The sequence below is a fragment of the Papilio machaon genome, chromosome 6 (genome assembly GCF_912999745.1).
Source record: "Papilio machaon chromosome 6, ilPapMach1.1, whole genome shotgun sequence".
Classification (NCBI taxonomy): Eukaryota; Metazoa; Arthropoda; class Insecta; order Lepidoptera; family Papilionidae; genus Papilio; species Papilio machaon.
Window position 1 is genome coordinate 1,243,077 of NC_059991.1, and position 27,114 is coordinate 1,270,190.

Below are 27,114 nucleotides of genomic sequence, written 5' to 3' on the forward strand. Positions count from 1 at the left end.
TTCTAAGCTACCTCCCCATCAATTTTCAGCTAAATCAGTTCTACCGATCTTGAGTTATAAATAGTGTAACTAACACGACTTTCTTTTATATATATAAAGATTTTCATTTAGTATTGTATTTAGTGTGAAATAATTTATTGATCTTTCTTCTTATAATAGAAAAAATAATAAACTAAGATGTTATTGTTTTTAGAAATACCAAACAAAAAATTTTAATTGAGAACAGTATACAAAACAATAACAGGAAGATAAATAGAAACTGAAGTCTTAATTTTATTTTCATAATTGGCATCTGAATTTATTGATAACCTTTTGAGTCAGTGATTTATTGTGGCTGCATCTGGAGTGGTGTGGCCTAAATTGTGCGAATAAATTACTGAAGATAAAAGCAGTTGCCTAATTCGTTTGGCAAATTGACTGAATTAAATTAATAATCTGTTGTATTCGATTCGATTGTGATATTCAAAAACATATGAATTTATTTGATCAATTTTTGATGTAATATAAAATAGTTTGACGTGGTCTGTTATTTTCTAATTTTCCGCCAGTTGTGTCGTAAGGTGTGTCAACCATGTGTAGCTTGGTTATCGATCCTCTAAATAGCAATTGATCTCTTTGAAGTGTCGGTCGTCTGGGAATGTTTACGGACACAGTATCGGTGTGATAAATATAATTAACCCACGTCTACGAGGACTTTGGTGACGGTGGAGCGAGAATTCAAACGTCTTTCAACAGCTCTGGAAGACGTGCATCTTCCAGGGTTTAATTCCAGTTGAAGATCATTTGATCGTTTTCAAATTTATCCGCGTGTCCAGTGTGTGCTGTAACAAGCCATTTAGTGAGATATTAATGTGAGTTTTGTTTTTATATATTGAATTTCTTAATTTTAAAGTGTACTGTATTACTCCTGTAATTTTAAAATTTAATAATTGAATAGTTCTATTGTGTATTTCCATTTATAAAATTAGTTTTTGTACTATTTCAACTGGTGTTCGCAGTAAATAAGAAGTATAAATAAACAGTTTTAAAGTTTTCTATCTTCAATTAAATTTGATAAAAAATATTGCATAATTTTCAAATTGGTTGTCTAAATAATTTTTACGCATAGTAATTAAAACATGGTTTTGCTATTCGACGATAGATGGCGCGGTAATTACATAAGCTGAAATCATAGCTCTTAATAACATCACCTGATTTTAAAATCAAATTTATACTAATTAACTAACTTAAAATAGGTTAATAATAAGTAACATTGATTTTATTAAAAAAAAATTGGATAATATGAAAGCCTTATTGTTTAAAAAAAAATCTGGTATTAAAGAGGAATAAGTGTAGTAAAGCATATAAAAAAATGTAGCCTTGTCCCTATAATATTTCAGACTTTATTTTGTCATATTGTGCTTACAGCGCACTTGCTGATGACCTTCTAAACATTTCAATCTGAAGGCGCATTTGTGACAAACTTCGTCACGTAGTATTAATTCGTTGCAGGGACGTCGTGTAGGTCAGTTCCACTATGATGTCTTTCTTTTCGTCTTTTGCCAAGGAAAATGTATGAACTTAACTATTCAAAAATGTTTCAAAACGTTTTGATCGTCTAATGTAAAAGCGTAACGTTTAACGCTTTGCTTCTATTTATATAAATAAATGTGATGTTATTATTTTTTTAGGTAACATGGTTTAACATCTGGAGAATTGCCTTAAACGATTTTATGTTTAACTCATTAACTTATTATTACGACTACGATGTGTACGCGCCCTTATATTTTTCGATAAGCCGCGTTGAAACAAGTCGATTCGTCTCTACATTTGACAATTAGGTTTGTACACAAGTCAACGTAAATCTTCAAGACTCGGCGATTTTAGTCGTTAAGCGAATTACGCAATACAATGCCATAATGGTTCGTACACAGCACTTGTTGCCGACATTTTGTTTTTTGATCGCCAAAACCTATCGTTACCTGTATTTAAAGGTCATGAGAAAGCTGCGTTTTTCAAGATGACAGAGCAAATCTATGCAGTTGACAGTTAGTCGCTATCCCTGTACTGACCGAATAATAGACACGCGTCGACGACTCACCATTGTGTGTACGGAGCACGCGCATCGCGAAAATCGCTACGCAAGGATACAGTATTCGTTTCGAAGACTTACGTTGTGTATGAAGGGGCTTAGATTTATACAATCGTGTAATGTGTTTGCATATTTTTAGGCAAGTTTTGGAATAATTAATGTAAATCCCACACGCTGCGGTATGCTTCGGTCTATATAAGAGCGGTGACACTTTGTTTTTCGCCCACCATCTTTCATATGGCTGCATTAATAATCTTAGTATCGCTTAGAGGTCGACCGTGAAAAATGTCGTTGACATAAGCCGTGCGAATATTTGACAAAAATATAAGAATCTGCGCAGTTGATTATCTCTTGACAGATTGACGCTTACAATTTGACGGCTCGCCAATTCTATTATTTAATTAAATAATAATCTATTTTTGTATAATAAAATAAACATTATTTTCCCTTGAAACAAATTCATGATAAACAGTCAATAATTTTAAATATGGTTCTTAACTTAAAGAGGTATGGGTAAATAACTTAAATTTTTCATTTAATTAAATTTTGCTAAAAACCAGTGGTTGCCCTTTTGTCGAAATTTAACCGTAATTCATGATTGAAGTTTATTTTATTAAAATATCTTTATTCACTTCTCCCCATAAAAATCACATTAATCCGATAGCGTAATTCCCTTCAAAAGGAAGGTTTTCTTCAACTTCGCTTTGCATAATATTAGGTACAATGATGGATTATGGGCGTTGCCAGAGGTGTAGGAAGGGGCAGCTGCCAAACTCCTCTCTCCTAGAGAACTGAAAAATGTAAAATGGTTTTAGTTCTATTTTACATTTTTCAGTTCTCTACTACTACTTGGAATCAGACCGTATTAATAGTCCGTTCCCCTATCGCCCTCCCAGTAGACCTAGCCTAGTTTATAGAATGGCGACGCGAATGCTCGTAGTGTACTTCACTCTAGTATACTAAAGTAAAAGGTTCAAAACCTTACTTAATTCTCATTTCTCACAATCTTTATACTACATTACTATTAGTAATAATTCAATACATCTTTAAACACGACTATAATTTTTGAGTCTGTCGTTAGAACTGACAAAACATTTATCAATATTTTTTTCAAGAAAGAAAAATCTCTTAACGATTTAATTAAATATACGATGTATCCATGACATTGAAAATAAAAAAGCAGATGTCTTTAAAAAAAACATCAGTCTGTAATTCATGACGAAGAAGTACGTAAATCGTAATAAAGTACGATCTAAAAAACTAAATTGTCGGACGAAAGCGAAGCGTTCGCGCGGCCGCCGCGCTTCGGATCAAACGGTACAAGAATGATATCATCCGATATATCTTCATGATCCGTAAATTTCATCTTCAACATCCGATAACCTTGCAACTGTTAAAAAGAAATGAGCGGTAAAATGTAACACTCAATTTATTTAATTCATATGCAGTCGTTGACCTCGGAACCTAATAGTTTAATAAATGTTCTTTTTTTAATCTTCCGTTTGACCTTAGTGACAAGTAATACGTTATTTTCTACACAATGTCGCAAGTACGTAGATAAATATAGAGCGTTTAAAGGTTCTTAACTGACTCCCGATGACCCCAAGGTATTTTTTCTTCGCCTAAAACCTTCGGTAAAAAGCTAATAACGTTTTATCCATTTAGGTTCGAGACATGATCAGTGCTTAAATTTATTAACACAGATGGCGCCTCAAGTAACATCACAATTTCTATTAAAAGAATTTCCATAACGTTATTCCTTTCCATTCAACCGCGTCTAGTGAAAAATATTTTTATGAATGGAGGCATTGAATGTAGGCCGCGAAAACCTTGAAATTTGTTTGCGCGTCGTTGTACGCCGTTGTAACGGCGTTACTATCGTGACGCCACGTGCTACGTTATTTTATTTTCGTTCGTTACTTTACAAAAAAAACTATGCGTTTCACACATCGTTATCATTCTACGTTAGTAGATTGACGGTTAAAATAATTAATCTTTTAAGTAATTGTTTATTTTTAATATTTATATGGTAGTTTAATCTTTCAACACTAATACGGGCTGCGTCCTTATTGCATGGGCCCGGCCGCTGGTGCGCACGGCCCGCGTGACGTCACGCGGTGTAGAGTTTCAGCGTGCGCCCGCGCCGCGCCACTTCTGATTACTTTCACTACAGCTAAAGGCAAGGTCATTCAGAGCTTTTACGGCACTCTGGAAAAAGCGTCCAGACAATACCCATGCCTTATAATAATCTTATAATGTATATTTGTATATAGACAATGATTGGTATATTTTTTAAAGAAACATTTACAAAAACAAACTTCTAAATGTCGCTGTAATGTCCCGAATGACCGGTTACAATCTTATGCTATAAATCGTATTGCTAATAGAGACTTTTATTCGAAATAGACGCGATTAGTGTTAGGCCTAAAGTAAACCTGCATGACGTGCGGCCACTGTCTCTTAATGTAGAGTTTTTGTTGTAGTTGCCACATCACGAGGGTGATAGCCGAGGGGCTATATATACATAAATGACACGTATAACTAAGATTTGGTAAAATTTTCCTCGAGAGTTATAATTAGAAGACACGATAGTTATATTTTATGAAAAGATTTTCATACGAGTATGGTTGGATGAGATGGATTGCTCAAAGTATACGCCGAATTGTAGAATTTCGTCAGTTTTGCGTAAATAAAAAAAAATCTTTAATTTGGTCATCTTTTCTTTAGAATTATAATGTTTTTCTCTTCAGAAAGAATATTCCGATTGTGAAAATCTATTGGAAAATAAACGTGTACGGTAGACTACCCATTGCCCACACGTTTGGTAGCCGGTATCTTCTCGGCCTGCCCGCGTCATACATCGGGTTGCAATTAGATCCGTGCGATTTACAAACATACAAACGAACAAAAACAGATCGCACTATACCAACATTAACATCGTTTACATTCTATTAATAAAACAAAATATATTCGCCCAGCTTTTGTTTCCTCTAACAATGCACACTCTTTAACAAACTTTATCGATCAGATCTTTTATTTTAGATAAGGTTCAAATATAGTTTAATAGTGGTAGACACCAGCAATAATTACATCAGGTGCACGAATGAGCTGACTCTACCGTAGCAATACCACAGAAGACAGGCGTGAAATGGAAGTAATTCCGCGTAGCCTGAGGAGTATGCGTGCCGGAGGCTTAATTCTAGTCCTATTTCTCTTCCCACCATTTTCTTATAAGGAAATGATGAGAAATGGAAGTGGATTTGACGTAGGAGGGGACGCATAGGAAAGGTAAAAATCCTCTTTTTGTCCGTCCTCCGTCTAAATATAGTCAATGGGCAGCGGCTTACAATATAAAATAAATATAAACAGAAATCTTAACCGTAAATAAAAAAAAATAAGACTTAACTATGTTCTGTGAAATTGTTCAGACAGTAGAAGCCCACGTTTAAATGTAACTATAGTATATAACATAAGCAATCAAGAATTAACTTTGTATATATAAAACATATGTACCGGATGTAGACTTATTCGAATTAAATTAAATACATTCTGAACTTTACGTAGGTTAAATGTTTGATCAATTTATTATGTAAATTTGATCGTTTGGCAACGACGCATACAACTATAAAACTATTGTACAGGCTATTATTTGAGTTCTACTGACCAATGTACCGTGTCTGTGCTTTGAAGTATATAGGAAATTATATAATCATTTGCATAGAGCATGCAGTGTCAGACACCTCAGAAATATCATGAAATTAAAAAAAATCTTAATCTTACATCGTATTTTGGTTTTTAAAATAAGTATAAATAGAACAGATTTGCAGACCACAAATACCAAAGCTTCTTTACAATAAACATTTAACCATTGGATTAAAGTGTCAAGACTGAGTATTTAAAAAAAGATCAATTAGCAAATAAAAATATCTTCAACATAAATAACAGGCGTTAATAGTTCTAATACATAAAATAGTTAACTAACAACAACTATTTCTATTAGTTAATTAATTGGTTAAACAATTGATTGCCAGTTTAGAATTCAAAATTAAATTAGAAACAAAAATGTTCAGCCTTAGGTAAATTTAATCACGATCAACACTAAATTAAACAGAGTACAATAAAAAAATCATCAACATCATCATTATCAACCTGAGTTTGTCCACTGCTGGACGTAGGCCTCCCCCATCGATTGCCACAATGCCCGGTCCTGTGCCGCCCGCATCCAGTGCACTCCCGCAACAAAAAAAAACAATAATGGCTAAAAAAAAATTGTTAGAAAAATATTTTCATAATTGGTTATTTATTAAAATAATGCTACATAATTTATTTTCTCACTTTATGAATAAATTTAAATTAGACGATTCACATTTTAAAATGTTTTGAAAAAGAAAAATCAAAGTACGTATTGCACACAGAAAGGAAGTTTCCGTCTACAATATAGCTATTGTATAAACGTGTAGGCTTTGTAATAAAACAATTGGCATCATGACAACGGATCGCTGATGTTTTTCTGCGAAAGCTGTCGACGGTAACGCTAAATGTCATGTCTTCAAAAGCGCGTGCGCAAATAATAGTGCGTCAAATGTTATTGTTACGATTTTAATTGATTTTTTTGAGAATTTTCTTAAATATTTACATACGAAAAACTTAAACTATTAACAGATATCTTTTACTGCTTAATAACCCCTAAAGCTAAAACTTTATTTTATGAAGCTAAAGCTACGTTTTAGTTATGATGATCTGCAGTAGCCTACATTTATTAATCATTTGAGAATGAGTTATGTAGCGGTTTTCGTGGTCACAGACCTTCTCTGTCCAAGTCCAATACAGAAGTTTGTACTTTGTTTCTTTTTTATATTAATAAACAGTTATAAGTCTTCTTTAGGCTTTAGTATTCATCTTTACTTAATGTCGATAACTCACTGTAAGCCAGTATAATTAATATTATACTTACTATTTTAGGAGCTACGAAACATGATTTCAATGTCAGGTCATCGGAGGCGTTACGTTGTATCAAAATAAATCTCCGCCTATGAACAACGGCTCGTTTTTTTTTTAAATATTGCTTGAGTTATTGGACGCTTGTAAAAATAGATTCACAGCAGAGAGCTGCGAGGCGGATAAATTTACATTTGATTCATTGCAGATTTAAATTAATATGTCTAAACGTCAATAATATTACGCAATATTCTTAAAATGAAGTAGAAGAAGTAGTTGTTGATTCAATAAAGTTGAATTGACCAAAAGCTTGATGACAATACGGTTACAAACATATAGCGCACTAGCTGTCGCCCGCGACTCCGTCTGCGCGCAGTTAAAAAAAACTTAATAGGGGTATGAAAAATAGATGTTGGCCGATTCTCAGACCTACTCAATATGCTCACAAAATTTCATGAGAATCGGTCAAGCCGTTTCGGAGGAGTTTAACCACAAACACCACGACACGAGAATTTTATATATTAGATTAAATCTTTAGATCAATCAAATTCATTGAACATCCAACCTTGAACGTCGAGATTAAACGAGACATAATAGTAACAAAGTTTGGCCACACGGCCAAAATCTTTAGCTAAAAGTGGACACTAATCTGGCAAGAATAGCATTTTAATTTTCAGTTGTTCATGTCTTGCCCCGGCGTCACATCGCTGCATCCCGCGCCCCGTCACCCACTCGTACTCCGAGGAACTTTAACCCCACTCCTGTCACCTCCCTAGTTCGTGCCTCCAAGAATGGGACTGATGCTTTCACTCGTAATATCATACGCGGGAATAAACGAAGCGATAGAATGCTTGAAGCACATAATTAGAGGTGTCGTGCCCGACGGCGAACCTAACTTTGAAGCACTAGTCGAATACTACACGCGGCTACTAAATAAATCATCAAACCCATCGTCCCCCGGAGAATGGATAAAGGAATGCGGCCAAGGATATCTCGTCTTGACGGAAGATAAAAATGGTTCACTCAAATCCGCAGCTGTCAAATATTATGGACAAACACGGTCGGCCGCCATCTTGTTCTCCACCAAAATCTCTAGTTTCGGTCAAGAATCTGTCGAAGAGAATTCTCAAGCTAACGGTGACTATGGAGCAGATCTATATACACCGACAAAAACTAAAACCATTATATCAAATACTTCCGAGTCAATTAGTATAGGAGGAAGGAGTAGAATAACTACTCCTCAAAATACATTTGATAACGAAGAAGAATTAAATGCAGCTATTGAAAACAAAGATAAATTGTCTTGGCATTACAAACCCCAAAGTCCATCCCGGAAACCACTACCAGAAATACATTTCCAATCATACGACGCCGACAGGGACAGCACCGCTTACAGCGATGATTTTTTAAGGTTAATATTCAGTGATTTTGAAAGCATGCTTATGAGTGTGACTTCACATACATCACGAACCATTGTGACATTGTTACGTGTTTGTTCACATTCAGTGCATTTCCTCATGAGCACCAGAGCACGTAATGAGATTAGCGAGTCACTTATTTCACGGATTCATAACACATGATGATAATCCGACTCACATAATGTTAATTTGTTTAAGATCACTTGACGGGATTAAGTTTCGCCCTTTACAACGTAACGACCCGAGCGGGCGTCGCAGAAGTTTTAGGAAACGCCATTCTTCTTCATCAAATTCATCGAGAGACTCAAAAGCATCGCGAGACGAAGAATTAAAAATGTTTACTTCACTAGAGGAGGAAGAATTTAGAAAAATGAATGAAAACGAGAACATCGGAAGATTCGGAAGCACGCCTAATTTATCGGCTCGTTCTTATTCCAGAAGTCGATCGAGAGAGAAGTCGAAGGAGAGAAGAAACGATAGATGGAGCACAGAAGGGTCAGTGGATAGCTCGCCCAAAGCAGACGTTGAAGAGGTCAGACCTAGACTGAAAGAGGTGCCGAAATTAGGCTCGTTCGTGGAAGAAAAAGACGATAGCAAAGATCCAAACGAGGTAACCGAGGAGACGGAAGAAGATATTGATTTCTGGGCTAACTTCGGAGATTAGCGCTTACAGTTGCCGCCGCACGCATTGCACCAGCTTCGATACAAGCATGACTGACAATGTTGAATATAAAGCGTTAAGACCCTTCCTTGCGTTTTGTTTTTGTTACATTCCGTAGAGTTCTTACCATAGTACATTCCTTTACGACGGGAACCTTGTGTGTAAGTTGCAGCTTTAATTTGTTTGGCTTTTATTAGAAATTATAGAATCGAAAACTATGCTTAAAATCTTTGTAAAATATTACACCTGCTACATAAACAAGCAATATTACACATTTATCTAGTAATGACAAAATGGTCTTTTAATTTCCACCTCAACAAAACATACGATAAACAAGACTGTAGAACCAGAGTGGCTACGCTATAGTTATCGAAATGTTAAATTATTCTAACTGGCACTAGGCACCAACACCACAATTCGATAGCAGCTTCATCTCTAATAACATTAAGCAAATTGGGTTTAGGTAACTTTAGTTTTTTTTTATATCGGTTACTTTAACGTAAAGACTAATAATCTTACCCAAAATATTCATACATAAACTGACATACATTTTGTAATACCTTTATATCGTAACTATTTGTGATCTTTCATAAATTAGTTTGTCTTATTGGATGTGAGTTGCATAAGTCGTACGAAAATACCAAGACATGGTGAGCCGGGGACCTCGACACACTTCTGTCTTAATGAAGATGACGCGCTTCGCATTCACCAGAGGTTATCATAATTAATTCACATTATTATGAGGTTATTGATGTTATTTATCGAGACAAATAATATACCAATATTTTTAATTGTTATAAAGATTACTGCAACTATGCGACGAAAGTTTTTCGTAGAATCATAACATGTGACTTGCGAATTCAACGTCAAATCACAATTGTGACAGTTTAAAAATTATTCTCGCGCTTTAATATGTTTAATACATATTAACGTTTAGAAGACATATTATGTACATTCGTTTTACATTAAATTAGACTTTATGTCATTAACTTTCGACATAGTATTTATTCCATAAAAGTAATGACGAAACGACAAATTGATAAGTTTCGAAAAGTTAAAAGTCGTCAAATTGATTTGTTTGAATAAGTTAAAAATAAACTTGTTTAATGTTAAAACTGCATAACATCGCAGCGCAAACTGAGTTGCTGAATGTTTCCTAGACTGCGGTTTAGAAAACGAGTCAGCAACGATATTATTACCGCGGTTGTTTCTAACACAATGGCCTTCCTGCTGTAAACCAACACTTCTACATTTATTTCAAAGCGACCACTCAAAAGGTTTTTAACGACCAGTAACTCCTCTATGATGAGAAAATAAAGCAAATTCAAAAGACCTTGATGTGTTACAACTTGCCTTTATTGACGAAACGAAATTCACATTTTAGTTATTTCTTATAAATTGGTTTAATTCAAATTAAATAAATTGAAAACTCCTTACTAACTTACTTTGAATCAACAAACAATTCAATATTGTAAGATAAATTGCAAATATTTCTGATTTACATATAAGTATTTCTTGCCTCAAGTAGTCTTCTTTCAACTGTCAATGTGGGTGTATTCACAACGAATTTAGATACGTTCTTTTTTGTTTCCCGCCATCGTTCTTTCGTCACAGACTAAAAATATTCCGTTCAGACTTGACGTAATGCCAAGCCAAATTTGATAATTATACCATAAAGAAAGATTTCTAAAGAATTTATTCAGTATCGGGCTATTCAGTATCACTGACACTGACAGGTATGAAAATTCATCAGTGTCAAACACACCTACAACTATTACATGGTTGTTTTCTTATATGCACCTAGACAGTAAACTTGATTACATCGAATTAAATATCAAAACCTCCTTGCTTGAGCCCATTTCTGCAAATACTAATGATAAGTTACTGAAATTTTATATTTTATGTAAATCTTTCAGCAGAGTGAGTGAAACTAGAACTAGAAATCTAAACTGAATGAAACTGTGATATAGTTAAATGATAGTTTAGTTTGTAATTACTCATAATTCAGCGAAGATTTAGAAAAGCTTTCATTCCAAAAAGTACGTAAAAACTTTTTTCTGCGAAACGCGTGGGTTGGTTTTGAATGTCAACTGTATGATAAATGATTGTTTTATTTTGCATCGGATGTATCAAAACAATTTTGGGATAGCAACTCATCTGAAAACAACGTTGTTCTTGAAAAATCTAGATATGTTTTCTTAATAAAAAGATAATAACATTAATATAAAAAGGACAATTTTAGATGTTTTAAAATAATTATGTACCAAAATTTTTAATTCAATATAATTAAATTAAATACTGACAAAACAAAAAAAAAATCTAAAAAAGTAAAATTGGTTAATGTCTTAATATACACGGCATAGAATACCAAGGATGATTAGTGCGAGTTCATTTACCTCTATTAATCCTCATGCTCTTCAAAATGAATTACTAAAACGCCAATTATTAAAAGACACGGACAAAGATTCATTAAGATAATATTTCTGGTAGTTTTTTGACGTCAGTACTTTTAATTCTTGTCATGTTGTAAAGTTCACAAAAAAGCTCTGATAAAACAATTTGAATCGTATATTTGTAACAAACACACAAAAAGCAAATAGACTTAAACAAAATTATGCAAGCTCTGTAACGTCATACAACGTGTTATATTGAACTTTTATCACAGTCCTGGCACAACTATTTATTTTCACAAATCCAAATATCCTTGCAAGTCGATTAGGATTCGAAGGAGACGACTTTCTTTGTGTCAATAATTTTAATTAAAAACTTACGTCCTCGAAATTCAATATCAGAATATTCATTCAAATATCAGTCTACTAGTTAACATGGAATTCGAATACTTCACATATTGAAACAAATTAGTAATAGAAATGCTGACGAAAATTGTGTAATTTCCACACGTCGTCCGACTCAAGTTTGTCGAATTCCTCCCACGACCAGATGTTGCCTTACAAACCCACGGTCTCAGGAGACGCCGGAAGTATTTATTTTTAAGTCGGTGAATGAATCTCACGATCACGACCAAGACCTTGCGAGGTCTGAAACAAACAACACACTCAACGTCTAGATATGTGCAAATAACAAGAAAACTTTCGTTGTTTAACTTCAATCATTTACAATTTTACTTTGTTTACAGCTTAATTATTTATGGAAAAATTACATTAAATCTACATAGGTACATATGAAATTTTCTAATGAAAGTAAAACTAACTAATTTTCATTAAAAAATAACTGCTTCTAGTAGAACGAATGAATCTATCACACACGAAACAATGCTTAACCAAAATCAAATATTTGTGATTTATAAAATAGCAACATAAGAATTAAATAGAAATGATTTAATAAGTTTAGTATAAATCGCTAGCACAATTTTAAGTGACTTTTGTATACAGACAATTCAATCCATTGCATCTTGTATTGATAGGTTCGAGGAATGAACGGCAACATATGGGGTAAATCCGTCAATCCGTACAATTCTAAATGCGTACTTTAGAAGATTCTACGAAACATATCATCTTTGATGTTACAGTTTGAATTAGTAATGCTTATTGTTATAGCGTATCGGGTTATTTTTTTTTCCAGAAAAACGGTTTGTTTTATTTCTACTGTGTTGACATTCTCGATGTATCCCCCAACACACAAATAACGTGAATTCAATCAATGCATAATTAAGTTCTAATCAAATTGGTACCTTTTGTATGTTTTAGTCTTAAATTTTTGTAATTATGTTTGTAACTATCACCGGTAGATATATGATTAAGGTTTCCGTCCGTCATCAAGTTCGTTTTCGCAGCTGATCATCGACAAATTGACAGACATATAGCAATCATATTGTATTGTGCCAATAAATTAATGCCTGCCAATTACAATTGAGTGATAGTCAAATACGAGCCAAGTGATAAGGGATAAAGTCATATCGCAACTGATGTTTGTAGGCCTACATTTCATAAGTGTTCGGGGCGGAATCGGATCCGGTGAAGCGAGCGCGGGGGATTAACGTTCGCCAGGGAAACGTGCGATTCTCGGGACGTTCGGAAACGCCGCCCGCGCACCTGCCCTCTCCGTCACTCTTCCAAATTTAAATCCGAAACTCCCCCCCACCGGCTCGACCGCTTGCGCCGCTAAAGATTCTGGAATAATTCCTCCAATTCAGCTCTACCGGTGCTCGCCATTCGAATTCGGGTCGCGACCGCGTTCGGTGATATCGCTTTCTTCGCAACGATAGGCGAAATCAACTCCAGCCATGGCCGACGTAGACGTACAAGTCCAGTACACCACTACCGAGAGAAAGACCAGGAAGGTCAAGAAAACGTCGAAGCGTAGGGAGTCTAAGGACGGCGAGGTGACTGTCACCGAGCTCGAGCAGACCAACACGACCAACACCAACGACGATGGGTATGTGCAGTGGTGGCCAGCTCCCTTGACCCCGTGACAAGTGCCATGTGACGCCGCTCGTAGTGCATCTGTGTCCGAGTGTCGATTACTGATCGCGTTTGATCTTTAGTGATGTTTACAGCTCTCTTTAATATCAGTATATTAGTCGTCCTATTTTGGCCACCCTCACATACCCGACCTAATTTAAGGTATATATTTATAAAATTAGAAAATAGTCAAAAAAACATATTTTTATACAATTTTGTACTTCTTAACCATTTTGAAAATATGACTGTTCACATAACTATCAAATTACAAAACAATCTGATTGGCTTTTCCACTCTATTGAGATCTCATAGTTTTTCTGTTTGTGAATTAAAGTTTCTTTTGATTTAACGTCATGTTTTATGAATATGTTGATTGTTTGTCCTCAGCTCATTTTCAGCGGCGAATACACGAAGGCGATGAACAAGGACTGGCACAGCGGTCACTTTTGCTGCTGGCAGTGCGACGAGTCGCTGACCGGTCAGCGCTATGTGCTGCGCGACGACCACCCCTACTGCATCAAGTGCTACGAGAGCGTCTTCGCCAACGGCTGCGAGGAGTGCAACAAGATCATCGGCATCGACTCCAAGGTTAGCTTCATCGAGTACCAGGGTATCATTAAATGTTGGTAACGTAGATGTACAAGTACTGCGACTACACTTTGCAAGATAAAAATCATTGTTAATCCTAAATTCTCAATGTGGCTGTTAGCTTAGCGAGTTAGAGATTTTTTTTGTTTGTTTGCAAGTTTACAAAACAAAAATGAATCAGTAATATAATTTACCGTCTGACATATCTACTAAACTAAATAGGATCAATATTAATAGGTAGTTATCTTTTTCATTGTAATTTTTGTATTCAAAACATAAAATTTCTAGTATAATTTCATGTAAACTAAAGGTACAGACAATTAGGCAGTCTTAAAATATAATCAAAGATCATCTTCCGAATGCCGTCCTTAGAATAGCACAGAGTGATGGCATTGCTTTGCTTTGTTACACTGATCAAATTTAGTTATGTCACTCCAGCCGGCCCAGATTCTTCAGGCGTACTGCACACGGCCCCAGTTACCGCTGCCAAGCCGACATAAAGTGATACGTGACTGCTCACAATATACATATATCTATAGCACGTCTGAGTTTTCCTGTCGGGTCTAACATATCTATAGCTAACATACATATGTATGTACTACGATTGTTCTCGCGGCTTGCTTCATCCACTGCTAATTAAATCTCAAATGAGGATGATCTAACAGAGGAAATGTAAACATTTCATAGCAATTCGAATTTAGTATGTTTAATTACATTTTCTTTGTTTATTCAATCACGCGTCAAGCAAACACTTTTGTGTATGTTATGTATATCGGCTGTGGTGAAATCGTCTTAATGTTCGGCTTCGAACAAATCTGCGTTGCGTTTTTCGAAAACAAACAGCGTCGCTCCAGGCGAGCTATTCTCGGCCCGGGGATACAGTATTTTCGACGTGTTTGTTGCTGGCTTAACCTTGAGCAGCCATGGGTGGATCCATCAGGCGATTCGCTGGAGATTTATGCGCGATCCGAGTCCCGTTAAGAGTTTCGTAATCGGCCAAAATAAACATTCATATTTTATTGACATTACGACATTTAGTTCTAAGCGCGAGTTCTCCGGTTCTTGTCGGCCTGCCAAGAATAGAACACAAAATGAGGGGAGCTTTATTTTGAAACCGAAAACATTCGTCAACGACCGCTATGCACAGTTATCTCTGTGTTAACGTCATTTGACTTTCGTAAGAAGAACATATTTTTACTCGCATAAAAATCTCATACTGTTTATAATATATGACAACAGTACAAGTTCGCAAGTAAAATATGGGCACATTGAAATTGAAATCTAGTTATCATTAAAATTTGCTATAGGTACCTACAACATGTCTGCGATGAAGTAAATTTTGATACCCACAAAATAAAATTATAAAAATCCAAATTCAGTTATTGGATTATGTTTATTTATCAGTAAACAACACCATATATAAGGCTATTATTAAACATATAATATACAAAATCGTTATTTGGTCGCTGAACTCGTGAGCGATTTAGAAATTGCTGCTCTTGAAATATCTGGAAACATAAAATACAACGCACTAAGATTTTCAATTGTTTGAAATTGTTCCAACTATTTCCCAACACGCATAAACATGCACACTCATGTGAAACGATAAGACTGTGGTTTAAATTGTTGCTCTATTTGTATTGTTATATATGTATTATTTTATACTTTTGCTTTATCCATGATCAATAAGTCGATGTTTTTGTTATATCTAAAGCTTTGTTCGCGTATGAAGTTAATGGAGATGCCATCACTAAGTAAATCTTCTCTTATCAAATTAATTTAAAGAAATCTTAATAACCAGTAAAAGTCCTAGTTTTATGATAAAATACGAAGTGAAAAAGCTTGAATAAAGTATACAAAGTGCTGATTAATTTTCATGAAAAGGAATTACTTTAATACGTCACAGATCAAACACCAACAAATCAAATCTAATAATCAAATAATTTAAATACAATTGTCTAAACACATCAGGTAAAAAAAAAGTTATATCGATTGACAAAGTTCATTGTCGTTGTCTAACGGTACATTGATTGTAGGTAGTAAACAGTAGGATAGGATAAAGAAAATTCTAGAACATAAACACGGCCTGTCCCTCTGATGTATTATAATTTCAACCCACGCTGAATTAACAATGTCGTAGCAACAATTACTATTTATATGGTGCTTGTATCCATTAATATTTAATGAGAGCGTAAACTTAATGTGACTTTCAGAAGATGAATGACTTCTATACTCAACATAGTAATAATCTTAACAAATGAAAATTCAAAAATTTCTTTGTCGCATGTATTCTTGGATATTGATGAGATTTACTTAAGTCGTAAGAAATTGCGGCCCCTATTGTAGTCAGATATAGATGTTATGATTGAAATTGTGTTGTATATTATCCAGGATCTGTCGTACAAGGACAAGCACTGGCACGAGGCTTGCTTCTTGTGTGCCAAGTGCCGCGTGTCGCTCGTCGACAAGCAGTTCGGCTCCAAGCTTGAGAAGATCTACTGCGGCAACTGCTACGACGCACAGTTCGCCAGCCGTTGCGATGGCTGCGGAGAGGTCTTCCGTGCTGGTGAGTACTTATCTTTACGTAAACAAACTATAGTTGTGCTGTCAGGTGGTGGTGATTAGAAAAACATTACAAAACGAATCATACTTATTATTAAAGCTACTTAAAAAGTAGTTCGTATAAATAAAATTATTGAAAGAAAAATTTATGAGGTACAACTCCATCACGTAAAAAAAAACAAGGGACCTTTTAGAACCAGATGTTAGTTCACATTTGATCAAACATTTGCTTGTTCTCCATCGCTAGTCTTTCTTATAAAGCAAATTCACTGCGGACCTTTGATGCTAATACAACAATAACATAATTCCCGTAACATATAGGGGTTCGCAGAGACCACAGATCTCCATTTGACGCGGTCCTGACTCATCACTAATAATTATGCTTCAAATGAACGATAACGATCTTTTAAAACTCCTAAGAATATCTTGTTATCGAAGCAAGACAAGAAAATAATATTTGTTTTATAAATAGCTCGGATGCATAGGGTTTAATTCGTGTATTCTTCACACGTATTAGAATACTTCAAACATGTATTCTAGTCCAATATATAAATAGAGCAAACAGATTGATACTTCTAAATATGGTGCGGTAAATCAAGTCATAAAGAATCCTTTAATCGTAGTTACAAAGGATTATTTATCGAAGCGTTCCAATGACTCACACTTGCCGACAAAATATGTTGGTCATTTATTTTTGTGTCATTACTTATATTTTAAATAATTACCAATATTATTATTATTAACTTTTCTAGAATGTTTTTACAACTGATAACAATTAGAACATGTCATTATATTTAATTTCTCTTTTTCTTTTTATAAATAATCGTAAGCTAATTTCTTCATTCTTACTTTTTAAAACTTTTTAATCGACGTTAAATTCGAATAGACTAAATTTTGTACAAGTCATGTTTTCCAATTTCTAGATCAGACGAATAGACACTTCACACGAATTTAACGTTGCCAGGCGTCCGGATAAAGCCGGACATAGGTAGCCTTTTTGATTGCATGTCCGGCCAAAATAAACGGTTGTCCGGCTTTTGTTAGGCTTTTTAAATTTCCAAAACGAGAGTGTATCTATTAATACAGAGACAAAATTTTAAATAATGTAGGGTGTCCGACCTTTCTACCCGAATGTCCGGCCAAACTGGCTGCTCTGTCCGGCTAGTAGGTTTGGCGACCTGGCAACCCTACACGAATTGCTAAGTTGGTGGTGCTAGTGTACATACACTGGCAGGAATTCTCGATGACTCGTGGCCTGACCAGCCTTATAAGGTCCGTCACTTACCCTTGCTGGATAAGGAGTCAGTAAGGTTATTCAAGAAAAAACCCGGCCATTGCCAATGTCGAAGCCTCGTATATCGCGAGTACATAACGGGGCATAATTTTGACTTTTAAATCGCGCATAAAGATTCCGACTCGCGAGTTCCTAGAATATGTCACATACTTTTAACTTGTTCTCCTTTATGTGTCGTATTTGATATGTTTTCGATGTGCCCTTTTCGTGCAATTTTAACTGCCTGGTATTATTGGCCTTATTGGAAAACAATAAATAATGCTGTTGAAGGTTCTTTCGATATTTAAAACAAGATCTATAAAAATTTAATACCATTTTTAAATAAAAACTCTTACAGTTTGCACTTTCAAAAAACACAAACATACTGTAACTGTAACTTCTTTTTTTTTCAGAGTAATCGAAAGGCATAACAATATGTTATAGACAGGTGTTTCGATAGATCCTTATAAAGTTCATGATAGTAAATTGTAAAATAATTGAATTCACAAACTGAATCTGTAGGGGTACGAGCGAGTCCTTTTGTATAGCTCAATCAAACAGGTCCCCTCGAGTTTTCGTCTATGTTACATACCTACCTCTATTTGAACGTTCATATTTCGCGCTCGTGCACATGAATAGGGCTGCCTGCGTTGATCCAGTACTTACAAATCCCAGTCTTTTAATGCTATAGATTTTAAATTTCTACAAGGCAGAACGTCAAAGGTGTATTTTGTCAAAATAAAATAATAGTCAGTTATGATCCAAACAAAGTACCGTAACATACTATAACTCGACTAACAGAGTATTGTATTTGTACGTTATCTTTGTCCGGTCTATTGTGACCTGTAGTCTAAAGTTTTTGGTGAGTGAAACCTCTTCGATTCTTATTATTTCCAAGACTTATTAATTTTTGGTTTATTTTTATAAATTGTCACAATTACCTATATCCACACTTTTCTAATCGTGGTCATCTAGTCAATCCGAATTAGTTTTACAATTGTGTGAAGCCGCAGGATTAGTAAGTTGTCACTGTCCACCGGCTAGAGCGATGCCTAATTGGGCGCGAATCGGCAATTTACGACACGCCCGTTGTCGGATTGTATCACAAGTTAATTCACTAACGTGTCGGAACTATTTGAGGATATTATGTCACACGTTTTAAATATGTAATTGTAATCTATATATATAAAAGAAAGTTGTGTTAGTTACACCATTTATAACTCGAGAACGGCTGAATCGATTTGACTGAAAATTGGTGGGCAGGTAGCTTAGAACCAGGAAAAGGACATAGGATAAATTTTACCCCGTTTTCTTTTCTTTTTTTTTTTTTTATTCCGCGCGGACGGAGTCGCGGGCAAAAACTAGTTTTACATAAAAAATATTGTGTGTACACATATACATACTATTGTCGGCAGTATAATAGTGTTACCACAAGCTTTGTTACCGTTACAGCTCGCGGTCGCGGCCACAATACAGAAGTGATAAACCGTTAACCTTGTTTAAGATCCAATCATCAATCCACTAAACTACTCGGATTACGAACCATGAATTATTTTATTATTTTTCTAACTGCATCTTTAAAAATGTAAAATTTTAGTCTAATTAAATGCCCAAGAATTCCTTAGCCATCTTATTTGTCTCAAGTTTTTCGATTAAACACATTGTCCTTTGTCACATTTTAAAATATATTAACTTATAAAATTCAATTAGAATTATCTTCGGAACAATATCTTACTAATATTATAAATGCGAATGTTTAGATGGATGGATGGATGTTTGAAGGTATCTCCGGATCTGCTCAACGGATTTCGCTGAAATTTGGCACAGATGTGGAACATAGTCTGGAAGAACAAGTAGGCTACTTATTATCTTTTTTTAAAGTAAACTATTTAAAGGTGAAGTATTATTGAAAAAGTATACAAAACCATTGTTAAATTTATTTTGTATCTGTCCTACAGTCAGAATGACACTAAGTTAACATTAATTGAGTCATCGCGTAGGCGATATTATTGGTCAGTAATAAATTATCATACGCCATTACGATGGACGCAAACTATATATAAATTTGACCAAATCTAGGAATGAATTCCTAACAAGAAGATGCGTCATATACATACATTTTTAAAGTAAACTCAAACAGAATTCTAGTCACATATTACAACATCATAACCAATATTTTTACTATTACATCAACACTTTTAAAACAATTTAGCATACATATATACCTATACATGGAGTTTTCATAAAATTATGACGTTTAATCATTATTTATTTCTATATTTAAAATGTCACGACTAATTATATTATTCATTATAAATTTTACAAGACTAGACACAAAATAAAAATAAAAATTGCAAATTACCAATTAATGTTAATGCCAACAATGGGGCATTCAGTGAAGAGATATCAAAGATGACATCTCACATGTACATATGTGGATGGAGGGATGGAACTACAAAGTTAGAGGAAGAATTAAAAAAGTATCGATGGATTTTGTGAAAGAGAATATGCGTAAGAAGGGAGTCAATTCAAATATTATGACGGCTGATAGAGATGTATGAAAGAGTAGTACATACTGTGCCGAACCCCTTAGGTACAAGGGCAAGTTGATTATGAGAAGGTACAAAAATTTGGTGCTCATAGAATGTTTTTAATAGAACAACATACAATTATAGTCATATTTACGTTTACATCCCAGCACTTCTGTACATGCGTTGTTATATGTTTGTAGTCCGGTCTAATATTTCAGTTTAATCACGTCTCATATTTCAATGAATCATCAATTATTTTTAATATTCCTATGTTATGGCTACTGTTGTGTCTAATGTTATCGACATTTGACTATGAAGTGTGCTATGAACTATGATTGTGAATGAAGTTTATTATGTTTATAAAACATATTATGAGTATTGTAATGTAAATAATTAAATGTTTATTTTAATAAGTAGTAATTTTTGAATATGTTATTATAAATAGGAAGGATTTATTAACAATGTTCTGTTTCGATGTAGACGTGTGTATGAATACATAAGCTACGTCATAATTCGACACACAATTGTATACATTTCTCTTTAATATATTTTATTACCAAAGTATATTGCCTGAAAAATACAAAACATAGATTTGCATAAGAATTGCAGATTCAATACCGCACAATTGTTACAAGCTTTTTTATACCGTTTAAATGTTCGGATTTCATGTTTACATGTCATTGAACTTATGAATAATATTTATAAAATATTTATTTATAACAGTAAAGATACTCTCCTTCTTACTTAGCATTTAAAATCTTAATTAGTCTTGTCGTTTGTTTCTAAGACCAAAATCTCTGTATTAAAATATATCGTAATCTGTGGCAAAACAGAGATGACATGTTTTAAACGGAGATTTTGGACTCAACTAGTCTTCTAAGCAATCAAATTCTGCTTATTATTAAGGCTTTAGAGCCCTTGACGAGTTTGAAACTTGTCAGTGTCGTTTTTGATTAGTTTACTAGCAAAAACCCATTGTCATCTCTGTCTGTCTCAGAAACCCACTGTAGGTGAATAAGGGAACGTCATAATTAAAGTAAGGTCAAAGATGTAATGTCATTTTGATTGTTTATCGGCCATTTCAATTATTGCCCGGTCATATCTCAGTCATTAATTTAACAAGATAAGTAGCGGTTTATTTAATGAAGTCATGTCATATTATAACACACCAGTATAGAAATCCTTCGAAAAAATTAATACGCTTAAAAAATACCGAGTACAGTCACCCAGACCACTTAAAAATGTGATGAACCATCGACAGACTGCGGACCCCGCGGTAAAAATGACAGTCTGCTCTCCCTTCCCATATACATACAAACATCAACACGAACTTTGTTCCGCGTAATAACTTACATGTATTTTGTTTTATTTTCGCTAGTAATTTAATTGTCACTTACTATTAAATGAGTCACTAATTACAGAAATCACCATCATAGTCTAGTAGTCTCCGTTGTAGTTGACAGCAGCAGTAAACTATTTAGTCCTAGCTATTAAGAAACGTAAACTTTTAACCTATACTAAATTATACTTATATACATTTCCTATTATCAAAATAGGTTGTAAGATCTTTTAATGTAAGTACTCTGTCATTATTTAGTACCAACGACGTGTAAAGGAAATTTCTAAAGGAGCTGTTATCGTGTGCGATCAATTAAGTTAATCCACAGGCTGCCAGTGCCGGGTGTAGGCGAGCGTTGTGTTGTGCCCGTCGCATCAGTAGCGCACCGCCAGCCGCGAAGCCTGCACGGCCATTACTCGAAAATTCCACTCGTAAATTCCCGCGCCTTTTTAATCTGTGGCACTAAAATTGTCAATCGAACGAACTGCCAACTTGTTTTTGGTTTGACATTGTTTTTTTATGTAATTAAAAGTTAATGGACCGTATTATTTTTTAACTGGAAATAAAGTAATAAAAGTTGTTTTAAACTACGGGAAATTGTATGAAAAATGTCCGCAGACGTTTTAAGTGACGATTTCAAATCTCGCCTGCACCTAACTTCGAAAACTGTAGGACAGGAGAGGATACGAAGGGCAAGGGAGAATAATGAGGATGTAGCTATACTATCCATGTTCTTGCCCAACGCGACAGCCGAGCGGGAAAACAAGAAATTCTGTTGTGCACTTCGGGACAAGTGCTTACAAGGCGATGCCAGGAAAACTATTGCAGGTTTTTCTTTACTTTTCTACATCTATATAACATAGAGAAAGTATTTTTTTTTGTGTTTAAAATCCTCCCATTAAGCTCTCCTTCCACCAAATACTAAATTTGATGCAATTCGGTTATTCTTTTTGTTTAAATAAATATATCTAAATGCATTACAATGACTGGCTGGTATTAAATTTATCAACAAAAGCTTCGTTTTTCAGAAAGTTAAACTTTCTAAAACGAGTTTCGTACATCGTGATAAGCTCTTATAAGTAAAACGTTGAGCTAAATCTAAAATATTAGCGGTGGATTTCTGAGACCGATGAGATGAAAATCTCTGTATGAAATATATCGTCATCCCCGTCGTTATCTTTGACAAAACGGAGATAAAAATATGTTTTAAACGGGGCTTATGACCTCAGAAACCCACGCTAAGTGAACTACTTATTGAACAGTTTAGTGGATATTTAATATTTTAATGTTATTTAGTTTGATTCTGCACGGATCATACACTTCTACACCAGAATATAAAAACATGATCAACTTTGTTTCAGTCACCTTTCAAATTTATAAATACATATTATTTATATTCCATTACATCACAATATTCTTATTACTCATCTTTGTTGTTCTTTAATTAAATAAATTTTGTATTCAAACAATTCCAAAGTAATTAGAGTTGTTTTGAAAATCCAGCAGTAAAGTTGTTGGTATCCAAAAGTTGTAAATACGGAACGCAGACTTGATCTCAATACGGACGAGGCTACAATTTTAACGTTCTATTCGTTCCTTTATTGAACTTTAGACACAATATATTAAAGAATCAACTCACGTAATACATATTTAAATCTTTAAAACTAACAATAGACATATTTAAACGCGTTTATGTTACACAAGTAGAAAATTAACTCCTTATTTGAAATACAAACCCTCATACATAAATACATACAAAGTTACATACGCACGAAAAAAACATTACCCTTCTGAGGCTTATAGGAAAATATACAAACTTTACGCTTGAATTCCTCCTTTGGCATATTCCTTGCCCTAAGCTGACTAGACGACCTACACTTGATGATAATTTGAAAGGCACGCGGATTCCCCCCCGCACTTTAAACAGAACCTTACATACTTCAAATCTCTTTATAACGAGTCTCATTAAATGAGCAAATTTTCAAGTACAAACAACACGTAATTCTATATTTCAAAATGAATATGTTACATGGATGTACTAAAATTTATCTTGTCTACTTTTACTTACTTTATTTTTTCTTTTCAATTACAGACTTTTTTGTTTAATAATTGCAACACGCTGTATTTAAAAAAAAAATTACGAATATCTCGTTCCGTTCAATTAGAGTCAATCTACATGGAAGGCGGAGTCCAGCCTAAATTTCGTTCATTAACAAAACTAACATACTGTATACGGAACGAACGTTAGCAAATATTTGCGTATCGATTTTACACCGTGCGTGTTTGGGACACTTGTATACCCTGACGTGATTTTATTATTTGAACCTCAAATAGGTATAGGTTTGGCGTTGAACCCTGGGTTTGTGTAGTTTCCCCGTTTATGGCCTCAAGTATACGATAATGATCATTACTATATTATAATTAAAAATACGAGCGAGTTATGATACAATATTATAGAGAGGTACATAATTAAATGTACTCATCGTACTGATTTTTAAAATCACAAAGCGTTTTTCATCCTATTTATTTAAGACGAGAGCTGTTAATATGATTTTATAGCTCGCCTATGGTCCGTGTGCTAGTTTTTCACGCGAGCTGCGATACGGTGCGTGGCTTTAGCTGTCACACCATGTTACATTTGACGCGTTGCACCTTGACATGCTTTGACATTACATGTTACGTTAATTTGTTGCGGATTTACGATGCATAATTTTATTTTTGTAGGGTAGTTTTTAATATCGGTCCCTAATTTTTATGCGTCGTTTACGTTATGCTAGTACAGTAGAACAGTTGTGTTGGTCTGGCATGGAATGTGTTTGCTCCCTGGCTACAGTTTTATGCTAGTTCTGATTTAGAAAGATACTGTCTTACTGTACTGGTATAATGTAAAATATCCATTAATTTGTTTAATCGTGAGCTTTCAACGTCAAAGCACCAAGAGCGACATTATTATAGACAGCTGTCTTTGTACATACGTTGAAAAAATAATTGCACGAAACTATATCATTCAAACATATTTACTTTAAAAAATAGTAAGGCATGTTATATACAATAATATGTACCTCTCTGACGGCTTTGAACGGATATTGTTTGAACCCTCCGGAAATTGTCAATTGAGAAATATGACACTAAAGAGGAAGGAATTTTAGAAATTTACAAATTGATTTGCACAATCTAATCTAACTGTAAAAAAAAATTTTGTGGCATGTTATTAGCGGCATTAAATTTGTATTTTATATTTTATTTATTAAGACATGTTTATTAAAAAAATCTAATATATATAAAATTCTCGTGTCGCGGTGTTTGTGGTTAAACTCCTCCGAAACGGCTTCACCGATTCTCATGAAATTTTGTGAGCATATTGGGTAGATCTGAGAATCGGCCAACATCTATTTTTCATAAACCCCCCCCCCATGTTTTTTAATTGCGCGCGGACTGTGTCGCGGGCGACAGGTAGTATATTATAGTAGTTTGTAACAAACATCTCATACGTTCTTTTAACAGCAGTAAAAATTTCAGTAGTGCACTATAAAACATGTAATAAATTGTTTTCAATTTTAAATTTTATGCGAAAATAATCTCGAAAACAATTCGACGGTTTAATCATTCTTGAGATGTATGCAACTTGTCGTTATTGTATGAAATATTACGAACATTAAGTCAATTAAAGCCAACCTAAAATTTCGGACCTTGACCCAAAATTTTGCTTTTGCAAATATGCCGACCACGTTAATTAGTATTCAAGGATTAAAAGCTGCGTATGAAATAAACGTTTCGTATATTTTATATTTACTACCATGTTCGATATTTTAAGATATTTGAAACTTCTTTTTAAATCAGTTATACAAGATAAACAAAATCTCTATAAAACATACCGTCATCCCAATTATCTTTAACAAAAAAGAAATTACAATATGTTTGAACGGAGATTTCGGTCTCAGAAACCTATGGTAAGTTGTTTATTTGTAATAGCCATTACCATTTAAATGAAATACTCGATGTTTTCAGTCGTAGCAGATTCAAAGTAGCAGTTTATGGTCTGAATATAATTTGTTGTGACTGCATTCATAACGGTATAAAGAGCGGGACAATTCGTACTCGTTCAATTGAAACTAAATTTAAATCATACATATTTTTATGTTTTCGTTTAGATATTGCTGTATGAGAAATTTACAAATTTTATAATTTCATAGACAAAGTGATATTTTTATTTCATTTTCGTTCAAAAGTTGAAATATCCAAACTTATGGTTTCTTTTAATTGGCATAATAATGGGTACTGTTTTTTGTTTCTGTTTTTTTTGTCAAATTTTTTCGAAAATAAGCCAAGAATATTTATCAATTATAATGGTCTAAGCGGGCTTCGTTCAGATTTAAAGGAAGGCCATTTATTTAGTATATTATTTATTTTAGCTGTATTATAATTAACATCACGTTACGCTAATAATAAAATAATAATTGAACAAGTGTGACGCTGATAAGCTGGGTTTGACGCAATTACATGGTTTCTGATTAATCGAATACAGCCGTTCTTAAATAATTTTTAATTGCTTAACGTTCAAAATGAACAAAGCATTGATATTTCAGCCACTGAATGTTTTACCTTTAATTCGAATAGGGTTGCTTTCAAGAATTCTTTTCAAATATAAACGATTCGTTGCATATTACAGGAATTACTCTAATTTACATCAAAATTGATTTATTATCATTTTACTTAAGTCAAACTGGTCGACTGCATACTAAGAAACTAAGGTTAGCACTAAACTTTGTAGTCCATGCTGCGACTTTTTTAATGATTACAAAGGACTTCACGCGACATTTTAAAACAGTTTTAATGTGAGAAATCCACACTAAGGGACTGTTAGCATTGTTCATTTCCGAGTGTGGCAGTTAGACATTTATCGATACAAACCGTAATCAATACAAGTTCCGGTGTGGGTTGGCACATAGCAGTTTGTCTTATTTAGATAAAATCGTGGCAAAGCGTGGGTGGTCCCGAGGGTATACGGGTTTCTAGTAATTCTGCTTCAAACACCGTTCACTTGGATATTTGTATTGCCAATAATTGACGCTTCGCTTAGAACCTGACAGTAGTATTGATTTAATAATTTCAAACTGAATTAAAAGAACTGTTTTAAGAAATTTTTATTCTTTAAGTTAGGTTCAATACAATATTTCTATAGGTGTTAAAGTCCTCTTCATAGCCAGTCATTTGAAAAGAATTAATCTAGGAAATATCTTCTTATTTTATAACCTTACCCTAAGTTATGAGATTTTTACAAAACATTTTCGTAGAATTAAATGTTTTCAAAA

General features: G+C 34.1%; 1 protein-coding gene across 7 annotated transcripts in view; it reads left to right on the forward strand.

Moving 5' to 3' along the window:
• LOC106710977 (four and a half LIM domains protein 2) overlaps positions 1–27,114 on the forward strand; it is a 47,452-nt gene that overhangs the window by 13,904 nt on the left and 6,434 nt on the right. For 2 of the 7 annotated variants that reach the window (XM_014503172.2, XM_014503178.2), the window contains 2 exons: positions 13,897–14,097; positions 16,489–16,663. In XM_014503172.2, the coding sequence (XP_014358658.1) occupies positions 13,897–14,097; positions 16,489–16,663 (376 nt within the window). Of the gene's footprint in view, positions 1–756; positions 852–7,686; positions 8,421–8,625; positions 9,038–13,220; positions 13,484–13,547; positions 13,672–13,896; positions 14,098–16,488; positions 16,664–22,348; positions 22,631–27,114 lie in introns of those variants that run through there. The other 5 variants (XM_014503179.2, XM_014503176.2, XM_014503174.2 and 2 more) reach the window with 5 other exon arrangements.